A 24930-nucleotide genomic window follows, 5' to 3' on the forward strand; every position below is an offset into this window, starting at 1 on the left:
ATTAATTGATGAGTTATTTAATTATTAGCGACTAGTTAAGTACTTATACATTTCCTTTCTCTTCTGGGCATTATCTCAGGCACCTTTTGAGTTAAGAAGCTGATATTTGGACATGCCAATGACCAAGTAATTTGGCTGCAAAGGCTATTTTTGTTTTATTGATTAATTATTTAATTATTCGAATAATGACTTCTTTTTTTTTTAAGCTACAGATTCGGATGAAATGGTGGTTGTTTGTGTTCCATGAGCCAAGTGATTAATTATTTAAATTTTTTATGATTATTATTTATTTCTTTTCATTATTAATCATTTAGTTATTTTCTTTCTCATCTGGGCAATATCTCAGGCACCTTTTGAGCTAAGAAGCTGATATTTGGACATGACAATGACCAGGTGATTTGGCTGTAAAGGGTATTTTTGATTTACTGATTAATTAATGAATCGATTAATTATTTAATTATTAGATGAATGACTTAATTAATTAATTATTTTAAAGTTACAGATTTGGATGAAATGGTGGTGGTTTATGTATTCTTTTAGCCAATTGATTAACTATTGAATTTTTTTATGATTATTATTTATTTTCATTATTAATCATTCATTTATTTTCTTTCTCATCTGGGCAATATCTCGGGCACCTTTTGAGCTCGGAAGCTGGTATTTGGACATGACAGTGACCAAGTGATGTGGCTATAAAGGATATTTTTGATTTATTGATTAATCATTTAATCGATTAATTATTTATTGATTAATCAATTAATTATTTAATTTTTTATGACTTATTTAATTACATTTCTAAAAGATGCATTTTCGGATGAAGCACCAGTGGTTTAGTTATGCTATTAGCCAGCCAATTGATTAAGAAAATATTTTATGATAATCTTTTGATGATTTTAATTATGCAATTAATCAATCAATTATTGTACACCTCTCCCTTCCAATGCAGTCTCTATGAGCTGCACTGCGGTATTGCCGGGCGCCTCAGGCCCCCCGGCAATGCCGTGCTGTAGGATATTTAATTATTTGGCATGGGGGCGGTGTACTTTGAATGTATGTGTACTTGTTGTAATTATTTTTTGTAATACATGATCTGGGGCACGTAGAGGAGCGCACATGCACACGCCAGATGAGACAAACGCAGCCAACGTGCTTGGGGAAAGTGCCATCGCTTCCTTGGGTATTCTGGTTACCAGTGATGCGATTATGGAGTTCCATGTCCCTTCATTGGCCACAGCACAGGTTCTCATGAAGAAGGCCTCCAAGCCAAGCACTTAAATATCAGTGAAACCCAATCTAAGGTCGTAGAAACCAAGGTCTTCAAGATAATTGGAATCTCCCACGATGAAGCTGAGTTGATGGTGCCATCATTTTCCTATCGCAGACAGATTGGAGGTCTCTGTCTTCCACTGCCTCTGTTCTGTTCTTGCATACTCTGCACTCTGTGATTTGTGCCCCTTCTCCTGTGTTTCTTTTGGGCTTACATGGTTCACTGGCAGCCCCCCTCCCCCCACCCCCTTCTCGTGAAACTCTCAAAATCTAGAATCACTGGTCACCTCAACTTATTTGTTCCTCTTTGTTTTTTCCCCCACCCGTGAAACTATCTTCCACATTCTCTTCAATGTCATTCTTCCCTCCATGTGTTGAAGACAGCTGTTCACCACCATCTCAGATCACCCCCCATCGAAAACATCCCCATCCATCCCCCATCTAACCTCATCTAAAACCACATTAAAAAAAACCCTGCCTCACCCACAATTTTGCTTCTGTATCCATATTACCCACTCCGTGCATTTCTACTCTTAATGGCCTCACTAATTTGAGGAAGACACATAGGACACATCAGGAGGTACAGTGCATTCAGAAAGTATTCAGACCCCTTGGTTTTTTCACATTTAGTTATGTTGCAGCCTTTTGCTGAAATCATTTAAATTCATTTTTTCCCTCATCAATCTACACTCAATACCCCATAATGACAAAGAGAAAACAGTATTTTAGAAAGTTTTGCAAATTTATTAAAAAGAAAAAACTGAAATATCACATTGACATAAGTATTCAGACCCTTAACTCAGTACTTAGTTGAAGCACCGTTGGCAGCGATTACAGCCTCGAGTCTTCTTGGGTATGACGCGACAAGCTTTGCACACCTGGATTTGGGGATTTTCTGCCATTCTTCTCTGCAGATCCTCTCAATCCCTGTCAGGTTGGATGGGGACCGTTGGTGGACAGCCATTTTCAGGTCTCCATAGATGTTCAATTGGGTTCAAGTCAGCGCTTTGGCTGGGCCACTCAAGGACCTTGACAGAGTTGTCCCTAAGCCACTCCTGCGTTGTCTTGGCTGTGTGCTTGGGGTCATTGTCCTGTTGGAAGGTGAACCTTCGTCCCAGTCTGAGGTCTTGAGCGCTCTGTTTCAGGTTTTCATTAAGGATATCTCTGTACTTTGCTCCGTTCATTGTTCCCTCAACCCTGACCAGTCCCCCAGTCCCTGCTGCTGAAAAACACCCCCACAGCATGATGCTGCCACCACCATGCTTCACCGTTGGGATGGTATTGGGCAGGTGATGACATCAGGTGATGATGTCTGGTTTCCTCCAGACATGATGCTTAGAATTGAGGCCAAACAGTTCAATCTTGGTTTCATCAGACCACAGAATCTTGTTTCTCACAGTCTGAGAGTCCTTTCGGTGCTTTTTTGCAAACTCCAAGCAGGCTTTCATGTGTCTTTCACTGAGGAGAGGCTTCCGTTTGGCCACTCTGCCATAAAGCCCAGATCGGTGGAGTGTTGCAGTGATGGTTGTCCTTCTGGAAGTTTCTCCCATCTCCACACAGGATCTCTGGAGCTCAGCCAGTGACCATCAGGTTCTTGGTCACCTCTATTACCAAGGCCCTTCTCCCCCGATTGCTCAGTTTGGCCGGGCGGCCAGCTCAAGGAAGAGTCCTGGTTGTTCCAAACGTCTTCCATTTAAGAATTATGGAGGCCACTGTGCTCTTGGGAACCTTCAATGCAGCAGAATTTTTTTTGTAGGCTTCCCCAGACCTGTGCCTCGACACAATCCTGTCTCTGAGCTCCGCAGGCAGTTCCTTCGACCTCGTGGGTTGGTTTTTGCTCTGATATGCATTGTCAGCTGTGAGACCTTATATAGACAGGTGTGTGCCTTTCCAAATCATGTCCAATCAATTGAATTTACCACAGGTGGACTCCAATCAAGGTGTAGAAACATCTCAAAGATCAAGAGAAATGGGAGGCACCTGAGCTAAATTTCAAGTGTCATAGCAAAGGGTATGAATACTTATGCCAATGTGATATTTCAGTTTTTTCTTTTTAATAAATTTGCAAAACTTTCTAAAATCCTGTTTTCTCTTTGTCGTTGTGGGGTATTGAGTGTAGATTGATGAGGGAAAAAATGAATTTGAACGATTTCGGCATAAGGCTGCAACATAACGAAATGTGAAAAAAGTGAAGGAGTCTGAATACTTTCTGAATGCACTGTATATGGGACTGAGATTAAAGGTTTAAGCAGAACGCGACTGCATCATGGTATGCTTAATTCCATGAGGATGTGTGAGCCCACAAAGCTGTACGGTACCATGGAGTGAGACCACAGCACCACCATTACCCACAGACGCAGACAGGAACCACAGGGTAGCATCGACATGCAGAGCCATGTTACGGGGCTTGAGGAACTCATGTAATCCTCTTTGTTTCACAAGCAACCTGCTCGCCACCAGGACCTTCACTCTCTGTGATCAGTGCGTCTTAGCTCCCGTGGTGACATTTGAGTTTCCACGGAGTGTGCCTATTGGTGGGCTCGGCCACTAGGTGACCTTGCTGGCTTTCCCGGATTGAGGGTTGGGTGGTGGGGTGGGGGGGGGGGGGGGGCGAAACGTACTCGACAAGTGTCACCTATTACAAATACCTATTCTAACGTATTATGAATTGACTTGTAAAAAAGCCTCATTTAGCCCCGAAGCCAGATTTGTACACTACGCATGCCCAGAGTGTATTTGATCAGCGGCAATGTGGCATTCCATGTAAAAATCGATTAATGCATATCTATCTATCCTATTTATTTGTTTCTTCACAAAATTTTCCATGTTGCTTGACAGGTTTGTATGGATCACCTTCAGCCTTTGTGTAGTTTACCATTGAAATGCTGAAATAGATGCTGAAATAGTTGTCTGCCTGCTCATCACCTATTGCTTGTATTTGTGTGAAAGGCTGTGAGCTTGGATCCGAACTTTCTTGATGCGTATATCAACTTAGGGAATGTACTCAAGGAGGCAAGGATCTTTGACAGGTAAGTCAGGAAACAACTTAAAACTGCATTAAACAGGGATGATACTTTTTATTATTGCTCTCACTTTTGCTCCATGTTCTGAATTATTTACAAAACTAATAAATCATGAGTTTCGTTTTGAATATTGTCATATTTATGGTCGGATTAATGCCCACCCCTCCCCCCACCCCCACTCCTCCTTCCCCAGAATTGCAGATGGGTTAAAATTTCCCCCCCTCCCCCGCCCCACCCCCTCCACCTTTGTCTCCCCAGAAGATGGGTTAATTCCCCCAGAATTATGGATGGAAGGGTGGATGGAGGAGTTTTTCACCCCTGTCTGTCTGTCTGTCTGTTTGCTTGTGAACAGAATGTCTCAAAATCTTGTGGATGGATTATGACAAAACTTGGTGGATATGTTGGGTGTGTGACAGGAAGAATTCATTCAATTTTGGTAAAGATTTGGATCCGGAACCGATTATTCTTTCAGTGATTCTTCACCATTGATTGAGTGATCGGGCTAAACACTATATACAGCACAATATCTTACAAATTTGACAGATCCGGCCGAAACATGGTTGATAGGTTGTGTGTGTGTGACAAGGACGAATCGATTCGATTTTGGTGAAGATACGGATCCGGATGCAATAATTTTTGAATTATTAAGTAATGGGGCCAAAAACGATATGTAGCACGATAATATTCCAAAACGTTGTGGACGACTTGTGACAAAACTTGGTGGATGAGTTGGGTAGGTGACAAGAACAAGCCGATTAGCTTTTGGTTCAAATCCGGATCCAGATTTGATCTATCAGTGGGACACAAAGCGTAAACTGTTCAGCCTTGTTGAGGTATACTTTCTACCGAGTGGCGTTCCAGTGCACAGTTCATTCATTCATTTGTTTCTCCATGTTTAATGATTGTTTCTGATATGCTGTACACTGTACAGTATGGTGTTGTAGTATCCCCAGAAAATACCAACTTATAAATTGTATATTTAATTTGCAAAACCAAATGCTTTTACTCATAGTTATGATACTAAGTGCAAGTAGTATCTCATCTCCATGTAACAGATTACAGTATTGTTTTGCTTCAAAAAAAACGAGAATTTGACATGTGTTTATGGCTTTGTGGGCGTGTGGTGCTTGTCAGGGCGGTTGCTGCTTACCTGCGCGCTCTGAATCTGAGCCCCAACCATGCCGTGGTGCATGGAAACCTGGCTTGCGTCTACTATGAGCAGGGTCTCATTGACCTTGCGATTGACACTTATCGTCGTGCTATTGAGCTCCAGTCGAACTTCCCTGATGCTTATTGCAACCTTGCCAATGCACTAAAGGAGAAGGGAAATGTAAGTTGTGTTGCCTGAACTGCGACCACGTGTCGTCCTCTTGATAGGAATGGTACATGCTCATGTAATGATCCGGCCATCTGTGCATTCCTTTATTTTGAACTTGGCAATGGGGCTGCGTGTGATATTTTTTGACGTTTGTAATTTTTATGCCTCCACCGACAAAGTCGCCATAGGCATTTTGTTTTCGGGTTGTCCGTCCTTCCGTACGGACAAAACCTCGTTTTTCTCAGCGACCATATGTCCGATTTAGACGAAACTTTCAGGGTAGGAGTGACACGCTGGCAGAATATTTTTATGATGATTGTGATGTCATAGGTCACGTGGTATGGCAGCCATCTTGGATTAAAAGCAAGTAATTAAAAATTATTTCTCAGAAACCGCTGAATGGAAAAATTTGAAACTTGACACATTGTCAAGTACTCCCAATGGGGAACAAAAGCATGATAATGATGACATCATAGGTGAAGTGGTATACCAGCCAAAATGTTTCAATCAAATTCCTTATCCTAAAATCTGAAATTTCATGCACATGATTGAATGAATGATCGTTTTAAGGCCATTTTCCCCGCCAGAGCGGGGGTTGGCCTTGCGGGCAATGTTTTTATGGTCGGATGTTTTTATGGTCGGATGCCCTTCCTGACGCCAACCCTTAGTCACCTCTTACGATGCGCAGGGATACGGTGTACCTATTCTAAACCGGGGTACACACCGGGATTAGGGTGCATCAAACGCCCCATGATTTTCAAAAAGTTGTTGTATTTTAATGTCTATTCCCTCAAATGTTACACTTGTTGGTAGAAGTATGTATGCAAAAAATAGATGAAATCAGAGGTGGTCCTGGGTGGCCACCGGCCACTTTTATATATTTAGGGCCATTTAGGGCCACAGCTAAACTACTTTACAAGATAATGTAAAATTAACTACAAGATAATGTAAAATTAACCATTATACCTATATACAAAAGTAAAGTCCTACTTTTACTAAATGCCTAATATCAAACAGTTAAAACAACCTTACATGTCAATGTAAAATTAACCAAAATCGTTCTTCATATTACAAAGTTGTAGTACAGTGTTGTAGTATTGTACTTTCATTGATTAAAAGTTTGAAAATGTATTAAGCACAACGCCAATGTCACTACTCCAACTTTGCTCGTTTCCGCAAATTTGGCCTCGCTTTGCGGTCACATTCAACCAATTGAAGAAGATTTTGGAAGTGGTCTTCTCTTCTTGCAGTTGAGACAAAATCAGTTGCGAGCTTTACTGCTCTCTCCGCAGGGTCATTCACAACATTAAGCCCATCCACAATGGACTTGGCTGCCTTGAAGTGCTCATTGTTCTGCCAAGTGTCAACATCCTCTGTTAGGAAGGTCATATCTAGGTGAAGAAGGTTTACTGTAAACCACGAGTCCTCGTTCACAAGATCAGCCAGGGTTGTCGCTTCTGTAATTTTTGGAAATGACGGTTTGCCATATCCAGAACCGTAGCGGTGTTTTGGAGTGCTTGGCATTTCATCTGGTTGTATGGCCAGTAACACATCTGCAAGGGCACGACGATCCTTTTGAGGAATTGCATTGCTGAACAGTGCCAAAACAACCAGTTCTGGGGTTAAATACCACAAATGTCTATCAAAGGCTTTCACAGCGCTGACTGAAATGGTTGAGTTGACAGCTTTATAGTTGAGCAGAGTCTTGTAAAAGCACAAATCAAACCATGGGGCATTTGAAGCAGACTGACATATGAGCCACCAATCACAATAAATATAAACAACAAAAAGAACAAACTCCTTCAGTTTTTTCTGTTGATGTTGTGTTGTTACAGTTCCTCGAGGTAGTAGAGAAATTTGCTCTTCAAGTAGGCATATTTTGATGGAATAAAGAATCTTTGACATCCACCTTGCTTTATGCATGGCCCCTGGTCTGTGGAGTGTTCCTTGTTTTGTGACATCATCATCGAGGACTACCTGGCAGAGTTGTGCCATTTCCTTGTAGTCTTCCCTACAGTATGAAGCGCTTGTGCGGATTGTGCTTAAAACCTTGTTTTTGCAGGATAAAAGCAGCTGTTGTGCATAGTCATTGTACATGGAAATGTCAATTTTGGTTAAACTTTCATTCTTTGCATGCGATATGCGTTCCCAATTCTTCTGGAATTTTTGGAACAAAGATACTTCTGGAGACTTTGATGCCTCAATTTTGAGAACGTCAAACACATGATCCAGGATTACCTCTCCAACATGATGGCGACATGCACACCACAGAAGAGCACGGTCCAGTTTTGATTGAATGGTAACACAGGCAGCTGTAACGTGTCCAGTGTTTGATGCTGTTGTGTCAAAACATAAGTTGACAACTGATTGTTTGCACTTCCATGAATGTAGATACGTGTAAGTGTGCTCGGCAATGATGTCACCTGATGACCTATCACTTCCAGGAGGATATCTAGCCACCCCCAGTAGCTTTACATCAGTGGCATTCCCAACCAACACTGGCAATCTTTCTTCCTTGACATTCTTGTTTGTGAGCGTTGGTATCTGCTTGCCATCCCAGTGAAGTGTTGCAGCTGTTGGGGCGATCCAATTTTCTTGAATATCTTTGGCGATAGCACTTGTTATTGATCGTCGAGCCTTATCAGCAGTTGAGTACGACTTGGCCACACGACGTGGATCACCTCCTGCCTCTTGAATTACAGCTTTGGTGAGCGCAACCTGTTGAACAGGAGTTATGTTTAGTCGAGTAGCAACAGACACAACTGAATGTCTTTTCAGAATATCATGAGGAATAAAGGCAGATGTACCTGCATATGTTGATCTGTGGTGACTACGCTTCCTTTGAAACTCTGGAATCGCCTCTTCTTCAGTTTCTTCCAAGCTATCTGCAGAGTCACTATCATCAGAGCATACAGAACTAATTGTCATCTCTTGTACACTGGATGATTCATGACGTTCTCGTCTTGAAGCTTCCGCTAAGAGGCGTTTTTCTTTTCTATGATCTTTATCAACTTTCTTCTTGTCAACACCACAAAATGAGGCTACTCTGTCAGATTTCATTGACTCTAAAAATACTCTATCTTCCTCATTCTTAATGTTTGTCATTGCATCTTTTGTCCATACACCAAAGGTCTTATCAAGACGTTCATTCATGGTTTGCAACTTAGCCAAAGTGTTTGGAGATTCTCGGCGAGAAACAGGTATTTGACGCAATTTGTTATTGTCATTAAGAAGGTCAAGTATTAGTTTGCAGCATTGATGGTCTGAAAGCATAGGAATATTTGCTTTAGTGTAGAATTTTTTCAGCTGGATAAGGACGATGCTGGCAGATTTCCATTTCAGTGGCTGAGTTTGTTTGCCTTCACATATTTCTTTCTGGATGTACCACATCACGCATCGAAGAACCTGCCGGCAAGTTGGGAGGCGGACTCCTGTCAATGTACCATCTGCTTCTGTAAAAGCATTGCCAAGACCAAAAATGGCACTTGATAATCTGGTCTTCTTATCTGCCATCTGAAAGAAAATAAAGGATATTATTATACTACTAGTATGGGACCCACGATTAGACCTCCGATTTCATTCATGTAAAAATACAAACTAATTATCAAACCATCGTTTTTTGCATAAAATTGTTATATTTGTATTCCTCTCATCAAGACCTTCAATTTGATACCAAACATGACTAGGTTTGGGTGTAAAATAACAAAATCAAACATTTTTACATAGTGCGGCCCCGAAAATGGCCCTAAATATATAAAAGTGGCCGGTGGCCACCCAGGACCACCTCTGATTTCATTTATTTTTTGCATACATACTTCTACCAACAAGTGTAACATTTGAGAGAATAGACATTAAAATCCAAGAACCTAAGGGCGTTTGATGCACCCTAACCGGGATCATTCATCCCAGCAAGCTGGTACTCAATTTGCCGACCTTGGAAGGATGACAGGCTGAGTCAACCCCCCCTGGTGTTAATTCAGCGATCGACCGGGATTCGAACCCAGGATCCTAGGATCCCAAGCCGGCACCCGAACCGCTAAGCCAATACATTGCATTATGTATTGAATATTATGTATTGAATAAAAAAATACAATAATATCTATATTTTTTATGTATTGAATTTGTATTGAATATTTTTGTATTTGAAATTTTATCATTTTTTATTGAAAATTTATTATTGAAATTTGTATTTGAAATTTCCATTTGTATTGAAATATTAAATTTATGACATCATAGGTCACATGGTTTGGCAGCCATTTTGGATTGAAGGAAAATATTAAATTATATCTCTGAAGCCGCTCACCCTATCGATGCTAAATTTTACAAGTATCTAAAAGCACTTGCATATAGTTTGAAAATGATGATGTCATAGGTCACGTGGTTTGGCAGCAATCTTGGATAGAAAAACCAACCTTATCCAATCGACACGATACTTCACAAACGTGATCCACGACCCATACATATGCAGAGTGATGGCATCTACCCATTGTGGGACTATGCGGAGGTATATTGGTAACAGTCACATTGTTCTCGAGTTGTTTTTTTTTTTTTACTGTGTAAATTTTCAATCTCTGCTGCTGGTGTTAGAGGAATGTGGTCTTAAAATAAAAAGTCAAATTCCGTTGATGTTTTATTTGTATGTATATTTTAAACCAACCAGTTAAGGTTGTTTTGTTTTTTTTGACCCTTTGAGTGCGGGATTTTTTTTGGATTAAAAATACCCCCGGTACGGGATTAATTTGGCATTTTGGTACGGGAATGCAACCACGTACTGACGATCTATTTATAGGTATAGTCGATGACGTGTAGTAACGTCATTCGTACACAAAACTTTTTCGCGGGTTGCGGCACTGGACGTCATCCGTACTCAATGGATTAAATGGAGTGTTGCGGCTTGTGGAACAGTTCGAATACAGAATGGATCAGGACATAACGGAACAAAAAGAACACTTGACTGAGAGGGGGGGGGGGGGGGGGTGGCACACAAACAGCAGGGTTGAGGGGTAAAATAGAGGGAGACTTGGAGAAATGATGGGTAAAGAAGAGCACTTGGTGAACAAGATGTATATAGATGCAAATTGTCATTCACAGAAGTGGAATGGAAAACTGGAAACCTGATAAGGGGTGGGGTGGGGAGGAAGGGGTGGTTAAGGGGTTAGAAAAATGCTCATGGCTGCTGTTTTTTTGTTGTATAGCCCCAGCCAGTTCTCTCGAACCTGCGGCATGGAGACATCCGATCGATCTCGCAGGAGCAACCCTGAGATGAGAGAGACACACAGAGATACACACAGAGACGGACACAGAGACGGACACAGAGACGGACACAGAGACGGACACAGAGGCGGACACACACACACACACAGAGGCGGGGACACACACACACAGAGGCGGGGACACACACACACAGAGGCGGGGACACACACACACAGAGGCGGGGACACACACACACAGAGGCGGGGACACACACACACAGAGGCGGGGACACACACACACAGAGGCGGGGACACACACACACAGAGGCGGGGACACACACACACACAGAGGCGGGGACACACACACACACAGAGGCGGGGACACACACACACACAGAGGCGGGGACACACACACACACACACAGAGGCGGGGACACACACACACACACACAGAGGCGGGGACACACACACACACACACAGAGGCGGGGACACACACACAGAGGCGGGGACACACACACACAGAGGCGGGGACACACACACACAGAGGTGGGGACACACACACACAGAGGCGGGGACACACACACACACAGAGGCGGGGACACACACACACACAGAGGCGGGGACACACACACACACAGAGGCGGGGACACACACACACACAGAGGCGGGGACACACACACACACAGAGGCGGGGACACACACACACACAGAGGCGGGGACACACACACACACACAGAGGCGGGGACACACACACACACACAGAGGCGGGGACACACACACACACACACAGGCGGGGACACACACACACACACACAGAGGCGGGGACACACACACACACACACAGAGGCGGGGACACACACACACAGAGGCGGGGACACACACACACACACACAGAGGAGGGGACACACACACACACACACAGAGGCGGGGACACACACACACACAGAGGCGGGGACACACACACACACAGAGGCGGGGACACACACACACACAGAGGCGGGGACACACACACACACAGAGGCGGGGACACACACACACACAGAGGCGGGGACACACACACACACAAAGAGGCGGGGACACACACACACACAGAGGCGGGGACACACACACACACAGAGGCGGGGACACACACACACACACAGAGGCGGGGACACACACACACACACAGAGGCGGGGACACACACACACAGAGGCGGGGACACACACACACACAGAGGCGGGGACACACACACACACAGAGGCGGGGACACACACACACACAGAGGCGGGGACACACACACACACAGAGGCGGGGACACACACACACACAGAGGCGGGGACACACACACACACACAGAGGCGGGGACACACACACACACAGAGGCGGGGACACACACACACACAGAGGCGGGGACACACACACACACAGAGGCGGGGACACACACACACACAGAGGCGGGGACACACACACACACAGAGGCGGGGACACACACACACACAGAGGCGGGGACACACACACACACAGAGGCGGGGACACACACACACACAGAGGCGGGGACACACACACACACAGAGGCGGGGACACACACACACACAGAGGCGGGGACACACACACACACACAGAGGCGGGGACACACACACACACACAGGCGGGGACACACACACACACAGAGGCGGGGACACACACACACACACAGAGGCGGGGACACACACACACACACACAGAGGCGGGGACACACACACACACACAGAGGCGGGGACACACACACACAGAGGCGGGGACACACACACACACACACAGAGGCGGGGACACACACACACACACACAGAGGCGGGGACACACACACACACAGAGGCGGGGACACACACACACACAGAGGCGGGGACACACACACACACAGAGGCGGGGACACACACACACACAGAGGCGGGGACACGGACACACACAAAGAGGCGGGGACACACACACACACAAAGAGGCGGGGACACACACACACACAGAGGCGGGGACACACACACACACACAGAGGCGGGGACACACACACACACACAGAGGCGGACACACACACACACAGAGGCGGGGACACACACACACAGAGGCGGGGACACACACACACAGAGGCGGGGACACACACACACAGAGGCGGGGACACACACACACAGAGGCGGGGACACACACACACAGAGGCGGGGACACACACACACAGAGGCGGGGACACACACACACAGAGGCGGGGACACACACACACAGAGGCGGGGACACACACACACAGAGGCGGGGACACACACACACAGAGGCGGGGACACACACACACAGAGGCGGGGACACACACACACAGAGGCGGGGACACACACACACAGAGGCGGGGACACACACACACAGAGGCGGGGACACACACACACAGAGGCGGGGACACACACACACAGAGGCGGGGACACACACACACAGAGGCGGGGACACACACACACAGAGGCGGGGACACACACACACAGAGGCGGGGACACACACACACAGAGGCGGGGACACACACACACAGAGGCGGGGACACACACACACAGAGGCGGGGACACACACACACAGAGGCGGGGACACACACACACAGAGGCGGGGACACACACACACAGAGGCGGGGACACACACACACAGAGGCGGGGACACACACACACAGAGGCGGGGACACACACACACAGAGGCGGGGACACACACACACAGAGGCGGGGACACACACACACAGAGGCGGGGACACACACACACAGAGGCGGGGACACACACACACAGAGGCGGGGACACACACACACAGAGGCGGGGACACACACACACAGAGGCGGGGACACACACACACAGAGGCGGGGACACACACACACAGAGGCGGGGACACACACACACAGAGGCGGGGACACACACACACAGAGGCGGGGACACACACACACAGAGGCGGGGACACACACACACAGAGGCGGGGACACACACACACAGAGGCGGGGACACACACACACAGAGGCGGGGACACACACACACAGAGGCGGGGACACACACACACAGAGGCGGGGACACACACACACAGAGGCGGGGACACACACACACAGAGGCGGGGACACACACACACAGAGGCGGGGACACACACACACAGAGGCGGGGACACACACACACAGAGGCGGGGACACACACACACAGAGGCGGGGACACACACACACAGAGGCGGGGACACACACACACACAGGCGGGGACACACACACACACAGGCGGGGACACACACACACACAGGCGGGGACACACACACACACAGGCGGGGACACACACACACACAGGCGGGGACACACACACACACAGGCGGGGACACACACACACAGGCGGGGACACACACACACACACAGAGGCGGGGACACACACACACACAGAGGCGGGGACACACACACACACAGAGGCGGGGACACACACACACACAGAGGCGGGGACACACACACACACACACACAGAGGCGGGGACACACACACAGACGGGGACAGACACACACACAGACGGGGACAGACACACACACAGACGGGGACAGACACACACACAGACGGGGACACACACACACACACAGAGGCGGGGACACACACACACACACACAGAGGCGGGGACACACACACACACACACACAGAGGCGGGGACACACACACACACACACACAGAGGCGGGGACACACACACACACACACACAGAGGCGGGGACACACACACACACACACACAGAGGCGGGGACACACACACACACAGAGGCGGGGACACACACACACACACAGAGGCGGGGACACACACACACACACACAGAGGCGGGGACACACACACACACACACAGAGGCGGGGACACACACACACACACACAGAGGCGGGGACACACACACACACACACACACACACAGAGGCGGGGACACACACACACACAGAGGCGGGGACACACACACACACACAGAGGCGGGGACACACACACACACACAGAGGCGGGGACACACACACACACACACAGAGGCGGGGACACACACACACACAGAGGCGGGGACACACACACACACACAGAGGCGGGGACACACACACACACACAGAGGCGGGGACACACACACACACACAGAGGCGGGGACACACACACACACACACAGAGGCGGGGACACACACACACACAGAGGCGGGGACACACACACACACACACACACACACACAGAGGCGGGGACACACACACACACACACACACACACACACACACAGAGGCGGGGACACACACACACACACAGAGGCGGGGACACACACACACACAGAGGCGGGGACACACACACACACAGAGGCGGGGACACACACACACAGAGGCGGGGACACACACACACACACAGAGGCGGGGACACACACACACACACACACACACACAGAGGCGGGGACACACACACACACACACACACACACACACAGAGGCGGGGACACACACACACACACACACACACACACAGAGGCGGGGACACACACACACACACACACACAGAGGCGGGGACACACACACACACACAGAGGCGGGGACACACACACACACACACAGAGGCGGGGACACACACACACACACAGAGGCGGGGACACACACACACACACACACACACACACACACAGAGGCGGGGACACACACACACACACAGAGGCGGGGACACACACACACACAGAGGCGGGGACACACACACACAGAGGCGGGGACACACACACACACACAGAGGCGGGGACACACACACACACACACACACACAGAGGCGGGGACACACACACACACACACACACACACACACACACACACACACACACACAGAGGCGGGGACACACACACACACACACACACAGAGGCGGGGACACACACACACACACACACAGAGGCGGGGACACACACACACACACAGAGGCGGGGACACACACACACACACACAGAGGCGGGGACACACACACACACACACAGAGGCGGGGACACACACACACACACACAGAGGCGGGGACACACACACACACACACAGAGGCGGGGACACACACACACACACACAGAGGCGGGGACACACACACACACAGAGGCGGGGACACGCACACACACACACAGAGGCGGGGACACACACACACACACACACACACACACACACACACACACACACACAGAGGCGGGGACACACACACACACACACACACACACACACACAGGCGGGGACACAGACACACACACACAGGCGGGGACACAGACACACACACACACACACAGGAGGGGACACAGACACACACACACACAGACGGGGACACAGACACACACACACACAGACGGGGACACAGACACACACACACACAGACGGGGACACAGACACACACACACACACACACACAGAGGCGGGGACACACACACACACACACACACACACACACAGAGGCGGGGACACACACACACACACACACACAGAGGCGGGGACACACACACACACACACACACAGAGGCGGGGACACACACACACACACAGAGGCGGGGACACACACACACACACAGAGGCGGGGACACACACACACACACAGAGGCGGGGACACACACACACACAGAGGCGGGGACACACACACACACAGAGGCGGGGACACACACACACACAGAGGCGGGGACACACACACACACAGAGGCGGGGACACACACACACACAGAGGCGGGGACACACACACACACAGAGGCGGGGACACACACACACACAGAGGCGGGGACACACACACACACAGAGGCGGGGACACACACACACACACACACACACACAGAGGCGGGGACACACACACACACACACACACACAGAGGCGGGGACACACACACACACACACAGAGGCGGGGACACACACACACACACACACACACAGACAGAGGCGGGGACACACACACACACACACACACAGAGGCGGGGACACACACACACACACACAGAGGCGGGGACACAGACACACACACACACACAGACGGGGACACAGACACACACACACACACACACACAGAGGCGGGGACACACACACACACACACACACACACAGAGGCGGGGACACACACACACACACACACACACACAGAGGCGGGACACACACACACACACACACACAGAGGCGGGGACACACACACACACAGAGGCGGGGACACACACACACACAGAGGCGGGGACACACACACACACAGAGGCGGGGACACACACACACACAGAGGCGGGGACACACACACACACAGAGGCGGACACACACACACACACACACACACACACACACACAGAGGCGGGGACACACACACACACACACACACAGGCGGGGACACAGACACACACACACACACAGGCGGGGACACAGACACACACACACACAGACGGGGACACAGACACACACACACACAGACGGGGACACAGACACACACACACACAGACGGGGACACAGACACACACACACACAGACGGGGACACAGACACACACACACACACAGACGGGGACACAGACACACACACACACAGACGGGGACACAGACACACACACACAGACGGGGACACAGACACACACACACACAGACGGGGACACATACACACACACACAGACGGGGACACAGACACACACACACAGACGGGGACACAGACACACACACACACAGACGGGGACACAGACACACACACACACAGACGGGGACACAGACACACACACACACAGACGGGGACACAGACACACACACACACAGACGGGGACACAGACACACACACACACAGACGGGGACACAGACACACACACACACAGACGGGGACACAGACACACACACACACACAGACGGGGACACAGACACACACACACACACAGACGGGGACACAGACACACACACACACACACACAGACGGGGACACAGACACACACACACACACACAGAGACGGGGACACAGACACACACACACACAGACGAGGACACAGACACACACACACACAGACGGGGACACAGACACACACACACACAGACGGGGACACAGACACACACACACACAGACACACGGACACACACACAGACACGGACACACACACAGACACACGGACACACACACAGACACACGGACACAGACACAGACACACGAAAGGGCTGGTCCATGGTGACCGATTGGCACTCTTGACTGTGACCGCGCTGCCCTGACGAATCCAGGCAGCAGGGAAGAATGAAGAGGATTTGACCCCCAATTTGCATTGGGGGGTACAACCACCACAAAGAGGCGTCCCCGATACATGATTTTGGATGGGGTGACCTGAGGTGATGAACAGCCATATTGAATCCCTTGAGGGAGCAATGTAATTTAAGAGACTGAGTAAGTTGGTTCCACTGGTGGGCAATAAAGAGGAACAAATGAGTGTAGATTATGGGAGTTTCACCAGAAGACGGTTCTTGGCAGACCATGTGCACCCTGCGGAAACCAGGGGATTGGAGCGGTGGTGTGGGAGACAGGGCACGTGGCACAGATAGGATAAGATGGTACAAGACAAGAAAGCGTACAGAAAGACAACGGACCTGTCTGATGTAAAAGTGATACTCCCTGAGACTCGCCTTCATTGTGGGAGATTCCAAAGATGGAGAAAGTTGAGCTGAACTTTTCTTTTTTGCTACGCCTAATTAATTTTGTCAAGGAATGGAACCGAGATTCAACTTGATATCACGATCACCGTGTGAAAAATATTAATTGAGCAGTTAGTTATAGTTTTGTGGAGTCCATCGAGGGGTTCCGAATGGAATGAGCACCAAGTTGCGGACTTTTGACCGATGAATGAGCCACTTACGCAGCTCGTGTATTAAACGCAAGCCACCATGCATATACCGATTAGACGTTTGAATGAAAACTTCAGCAGAAAGTCTATAAAAGGGAGGTGTCTTCATCGCAGGAAATTTCTTTTTTTTTATCCAAAGACTACATAACATGGCACATTAGCTTTCTGCTTTACACTTCATTTTGATCTTCTTTAAAATTCACCAGCACATTTTTGCTTTAAAAATAAATAAATATATATATACATATATATTGTTACATTTTTTTTTTTACATTTTATATGTTTGATTGCATTTGGTGATTTTGCAAGCAGTCGCAGAATTCACATGTGAAGCTTATGGATCTTTTGGTACAGAAGCTGTTTAATTATTAAATTGATGTGCCTTTATTGGTGAATGATGAACCCGACCTAAAAATGCCTTTTTGTGATTGATTTTTGGTTAGATTGCCGAAGCCGAGGAGTGCTACAACACTGCGCTCAACCTCTGCCCGAACCATGCTGATTCGTTGAACAATTTGGCCAACATTAAACGTGAACAAGGCAACATTGAGGAAGCTGTTCGTCTCTACTGCAAGGCTCTGGAGGTCAGTGACAATATTTGGAAGGAGGATAGTTTGTACATTATGTAGGGAAGATGTTGCTTGCCATGTTGTTTTTGAAATTTAAACAATTGCTGTGTGCATTTCATAGGAATGGTAATAGAATACAAAATCACAGGGAAACGATTTCGGCACAGGCCTCAAACCTGGTGTTGGCTTAGCGGTTAGGGTGCCGGCTTGGGATCCTAGGATCCTGGGTTCGAATCCCGGCCGATCGCTGAATTAATGCCGGGGGGTTGACTCCGCCTGTCATCCTTCCGGGGTCGGCAAATTGAGTACCAGTTCACTGGTAATTCCCTGTGTGTCACAAGAGGCGACTAACAGGGTTGGCGGCAGGAAGGGTATCCGGCCGTAAAACATTGCTTCAAAAAGGGCCTCTGTGGGGGAAAATGGCCTCTAAAGGTGGTTCTTTTGTTCTTCCTCAAACAGTAACGAATGGAAGGTGAAATTGAAGATTTTGGGGGAATTAACCCCCCCCCCAATTAAAAAAGAGGAAGATGCCGATCATTTATGTTTATTGAATTCATTTATTCGCTGGCAGCATCGTAATATCGTGCCATGAACCACAACTTACATAGAATGCTTTAAACCTGAACTGTATATGCAAGAGTCAAGATTCCAACCCGCTATGGGGTTATGTTCTGCCCAGCTTGCACTGTGTTGGATATAATGTGAAATTGGCATTGCCAAACTGCTGTCAAGCTATATGTAGTCTTGTAGAGACTGCTTCCTGTGATGTGTAATTGGACACAACTACAGGTCTGGGTTATATTAGCTTGTGTTGATCCCATCAACTGTTGACGAGACTGAGGAAGCAACAAGGACGACTAATATGGTGATGCTCTTGGACCTGATGGGATTAGATTAGAAATCTATAAATATGGCGGCTCGTCATTTCAGAACAAACTATTGCACGTGAAAAAGCTGAATGCCTCAACTCTGTATTTGCCTCTAAATCTTGTGTCCCAAACCCATCCCTCTCTGTACCCACCATACCCAGTCGTACCCAGCTGCTCCTGGACTCTGTGTCCTTTCCTCCTGACAAGGTGGAAAAGTTTCTGTCAACCCTCGACTCTGATTCTGCAACTGGTCCTGACGGCATCAGCCCACGGGTCCTAAAATCATGTTCTTCCGCTCTTTCACTCCCTCTTTCTGTTCTCTTCACCCTCTCTTTTGCTCAAGGTCATCTGCCATCTGCTTGGAAATCAGCCAACATAACCGCTTTGCACAAAAAGGTGCAAAAACAGATCCTAGCAACTACAGACCAATCAGCCTTCTCCCAATTATCAGCAAAGTCATGGAATCCATCATTGCTTCAGATATGAAATCTTTCCTCTTCTCCAATGGCTTGATCTCTGATCATCAATTTGGTTTCAGCCCAGGTCACTCTACTCTGGACATGCTGCTTCTGCTTTCTCAACAATGGATGGAGGTCCTCAACACCAAACAGGAAATTAGAGCTGTCTCCCTTGACATTTCACGTGCCTTCGATACGGTCTGGCACCCTGCTCTGCTCACCAATCTCTCCTCCTTTGGTATCCATGGAAATCTCCACGCATGGCTGGCGGACTTCCTCTCTGGTCGTAGTCAACGTGTGGCCCTGAATGGGTTTCTCTCATCTCCTCTTCCTGTTCAGGCTGGAGTTCCCCAAGGTAGTGTTCTGGGCCCTGTGCTTTTTCTGGTCTTCATCAATGATCTCTCTGACTCTCTTGAAAATCCTCTCTATCTCTTTGCTGACGACTCTACTCTCTGTCACTCCATTCCTCATCCCTCAGATTGGCAGTCTGCAGCCTCCTCACTCTCTGCAGACCTGGACAAAATCACAGACTGGGCAAACAAATGGAACATGTCTTTCAATCCTGATAAATCTCACACTCTTACGATGCCTCTCCGAAAAGACCGACTGGAAAACCCTCCCATCCACTTTCTGAATAATCCTCTCCAAGAAGTTCTGTCACTCAAGCATTTGGGTCTCACTATTTGCCATGATCTTTCCTGGGAAAACCACATTTCAAATCTGGCCTCCAAAGCCAGTCGCCGACTGGGCATCCTCCGTCGTGCGAAGTCCTTCCTTGGCACACCTGAGCTCCTCACCACATACAAGGCTTTCATCCGCAGCTCTATGGAATACTGCTCTCCCCTCTGGTCTGGTGCTCCTGCCTCACACCTAGCTCATCTTCACGCTGTTGAAACCAAAGCGTTCAGAATCATTGGAATCTCCTGCGATGAAGCTAACTCCAAGGGCCTTTCACTCACTCACCGCAGGCAGGTTGGTGGTCTTTCCGTCTTCTACCGACTCCTCTCTGGCCTTGCCCCCCCAGCTCTCTCTGGGCTCTGTCCCCCAAATATTCCTACAGGTCGCACAAGATCTGCCTGCAACCCTCTTATGGTTAAACTGCCAAAATCAAGACTTTCTGCTCACCTTCACTCCTTCATGCCTCTTTTCTCTCGCCTCTGGAACAAACTCCTTCACTCTCTTCAATCCCACTCCACCCTCCAGGTCTTTAAAACATCTGTTCACCACCATCTCTTATCCTCCCCCATCCAAAACCTTGATCTTTTCTACCCCCGCTATTTTCGGTCCCTTTGTGTTTTATACCTCTCCCCCCTTCCCACGCCTCCTGCCCCCAAGCCCTCTCCCTCCCACACTTCTCCCTGCTCTCAAATGTTGTGGTTGTGTGCTTCCCCTTCTCTCCCCATCTTGTCTTCCACTCCCTCTTTTTGTATATTTTGTTTGTCTGGTTGATTTGTTTGTGAAATAAATGTTAGCTCTTTCACGAGCCTCGATTCAGTATACAAAAAAAAAAAAAAAAAAATCCATTTTGCTCTTGCTGGGATGCAACAAGAGGCATTAATTCAGACTAATTTGGCAACCTCATTAGTAAGAGGAAGGAGTTGGGGGGGGGGGGGGTGGGGGGGAGGTTGTCAAAGTCCACTTGAGGAATCGATCAAATACTGAAGAATCGAAGTCCATTGTGGAGGCAGGATCTTGACCAGGATTGTTCTCCAGTGATTGTATAAATTGTCCGAAAGCCTTTCACGAAGCCAATGCAGTTTTAAAGTGGAAAGCTGCATAATTGATTAACATGGCACTTGCTTTGTGCAAGGAAGCACTGGAGCAGAACAAATCCTGAATGTGATCTTGACTTGAAGAATTTGGTGCGGTAGATGGGACAATAATACCGGAGATTACTAAAAAGCTTTGGCAGCCCAAAAGACAATGTTTACATGGGAATTCCATGAAGGAACAAGAGCGGTGCTTGGTAGAGCACATGCCTCCATCAAGCTGAAGAGTTTACGTTTTGGTTGCCACTGGTAGGTTGGATCTGGATGTGGAGCTGAATCAAAATCAAATCGATTCTTGTCACACACCTAACCTATCCAACAAGTTTCGTCCGAATACGTCCATAACTTTTTGAGATGTCTTTCTCACAAACAGATAAACAGAGACAGACAGACAAACTGGGGTGAAGACATAACCCCTGTCCACCTTCGGTGGCAGAAGTAATGATGAATTGGGTTACAAATGGAGGTAATGTGTCTGATCATAATGAGAGATAGTTATTCATGTGGCTTCTTTTCCGTGAACACTTCACCCCTCGGTCATTAGCTCTATTCCATTACTGAGTTAACCTACCTTGACAGCACAGTCTTGAAGGACCTGAGCATTGACATGAAAGTCAATTTTGGAAGTAAATATAATTTTTTAAATAATTCGTTGTCCCTTGGGCAAGGGAGGCATACATTTTACTTGTCCTAATCACAAAATTGATTTGTCTGAAATTTTAATTGCTCTATCTTAATTTCTGCTGTTCACAAGGCAACGCCAGCCATCTTACCTCCAATCATAGGCTAAGAAAGTAACATTTATTTCTCAGGTGGAATTCCATATTCTCTGGTGTGTACCTCATCTTTCATAGGAAACAAATAATTTGCTCGAAAGTATTTTATTTCTTGCCTTTGCATTGCAGCCTTTGTCAAATGTGATTACGTTTTGTGTATTTTCAGAACACTGAGTTAAATTGCATTTTGTGTCGAATTGGTGTGATAAATATCGGTTTTTGTGTAAAGAGGACTTTCCATAGGTTTTCCCGGAGTTTGCTGCAGCACATTCAAACCTAGCAAGCGTCCTGCAACAGCAGGGCAAGTTGCAAGAAGCACTGATGCACTACAAAGAAGCAATCAGGTATTGTACGGTCATGTGGAGATTTGTTGCCCCAATTGTGCAGGATTGTTTTTATTCCATATCACCACAAAGCCTTACATATGCGTTCAGGATACCCAGGTACCCATCTGCCCAAGGGCTCAAAATAAATCCCCATCCTTTCGATGATGAGTGGATGGATGACTTGAGATGTTTACCTTTGCACGTGGTTTACTAACCCCCTGATGGAGGTTAAGGATATGCCAGTTATTGGCACAAAATCAATTTGCAATGTAGGAATTTAGCAGGGGTAAAGTGACTTTTGGGCCACGCTGCACAAGCTCCTCCAGGAGCCTTGGATCACTAATAAATATACAAACTAGAACGGGCACTCGGTAGAGCGCATACCTTCGCATACGCATACGATTTTGACCTTTTCGTGACCTTGACCTTGACCTTGACCTTTGACCCGATTGCTCCCAAAATCTAATCAAATGTGTCCCGTATAATAACCAATCATCCCACCAAATTTCATGCAATTCGGTTGAATACTTTTTGAGTTATGCGAATAACATACACACACACACACACACAGACATACAAATAAATACACAGCGATCAAAACATAACCTTCCGCTTTTGCGAAGGTAACAAGGCTTTTACGACTGATTGATGGATGAATTGTGCTTGATGAATAACTAGCAGTGTTTGTGAACACACGAGACAGGTGGGTGACCCATAACACAAGATCTAAATGAAAGTGGGTCGAGATATACCAAAACAGGATTTAAGATTGCCTCCTGTCAAAAGCAGCTGATAGGTCCAACGGTATGAGTATTGCTTATCGCTGGTCTCCTTTGTATAGTACTGTGCAATAGTGACTTTAAGGAGGCTCTGCTGAGTACTAACAGTTTGAAACCAGACTAACAGGCTTCTATAAAGGTGCAGGTGTTACGGAAGCTCATTGGCGATGGCAAATTCTCAAATATTAATAAACTGTAAAAAAACAAAACTGGTCTAATTTTGAAGATGGTTTGTGCTCACGAATGAAGATGGAATTGAATATTGTGCATTGGAGCAATTTATTTCTTATCGAGTTGAGAGGTAGTAGTTATAGTGTACAACACAACAACATGCATTTTAAGGCCATTTTCCCTGCTTGAGCGGGGGTTAGCCTTGCGGTCCCCATGACAATCTTCTGCATTTTGCCCTATTTTCTGCATCTCCCCTTGTTAACCCCCTTGCCCGCATTTCTTCTTCCACCACCTTTAGCCAAGTCTTTCTCGGTCTTCCCCGTCCTCTACTTCCTTCTACATTCATTTCCATCACTCTTCTCAACCAGTCACTTTCATCCTTCCTCAACACATGACCAAACCATCTCAACCTGTTCCTCTTCACAGCATCCATCACAGGCTCTATTCCCATCATCTTTCGCAATTCATCATTTGTCTTCCTCTCTCTCAACGATACTCCGCACATCCACCGAACCATTCGCATTTCCACCCTTTCCAGCCTTCGTTGCTGCTCTACGTTCATTACCCATGTCTCGCTCCCATAAATCATAACACTTCTCACACATGCAGCATACACCTTTCCCTTCAGCTTCAACGACA

At 47.6% G+C, this 24930-nt stretch overlaps 1 protein-coding gene across 13 annotated transcripts in view; it reads left to right on the plus strand.

Annotated features, from left to right (window-relative positions):
* The window catches only part of OGT (O-linked N-acetylglucosamine (GlcNAc) transferase), a 97412-nt gene that overhangs the window by 37634 nt on the left and 34848 nt on the right, over positions 1–24930 (plus strand). For 8 of the 13 annotated variants that reach the window (XM_078775853.1, XM_078775854.1, XM_078775858.1 and 5 more), the window contains exons 6-9: positions 4216–4295; positions 5424–5619; positions 19018–19158; positions 23259–23359. In XM_078775853.1, coding sequence (XP_078631979.1) covers positions 4216–4295; positions 5424–5619; positions 19018–19158; positions 23259–23359 — 518 coding nt within the window. Of the gene's footprint in view, positions 1–4215; positions 4296–5404; positions 5620–19017; positions 19159–23258; positions 23360–24930 lie in introns of all 13 variants that reach the window. The other 5 variants (XM_078775851.1, XM_078775852.1, XM_078775855.1 and 2 more) reach the window with 1 other exon arrangement.

This window comes from Myxine glutinosa, chromosome 4 (assembly GCF_964187855.1).
Source record: "Myxine glutinosa chromosome 4, kmMyxGlut1.1, whole genome shotgun sequence".
NCBI lineage: Eukaryota > Metazoa > Chordata > Myxini > Myxiniformes > Myxinidae > Myxine > Myxine glutinosa.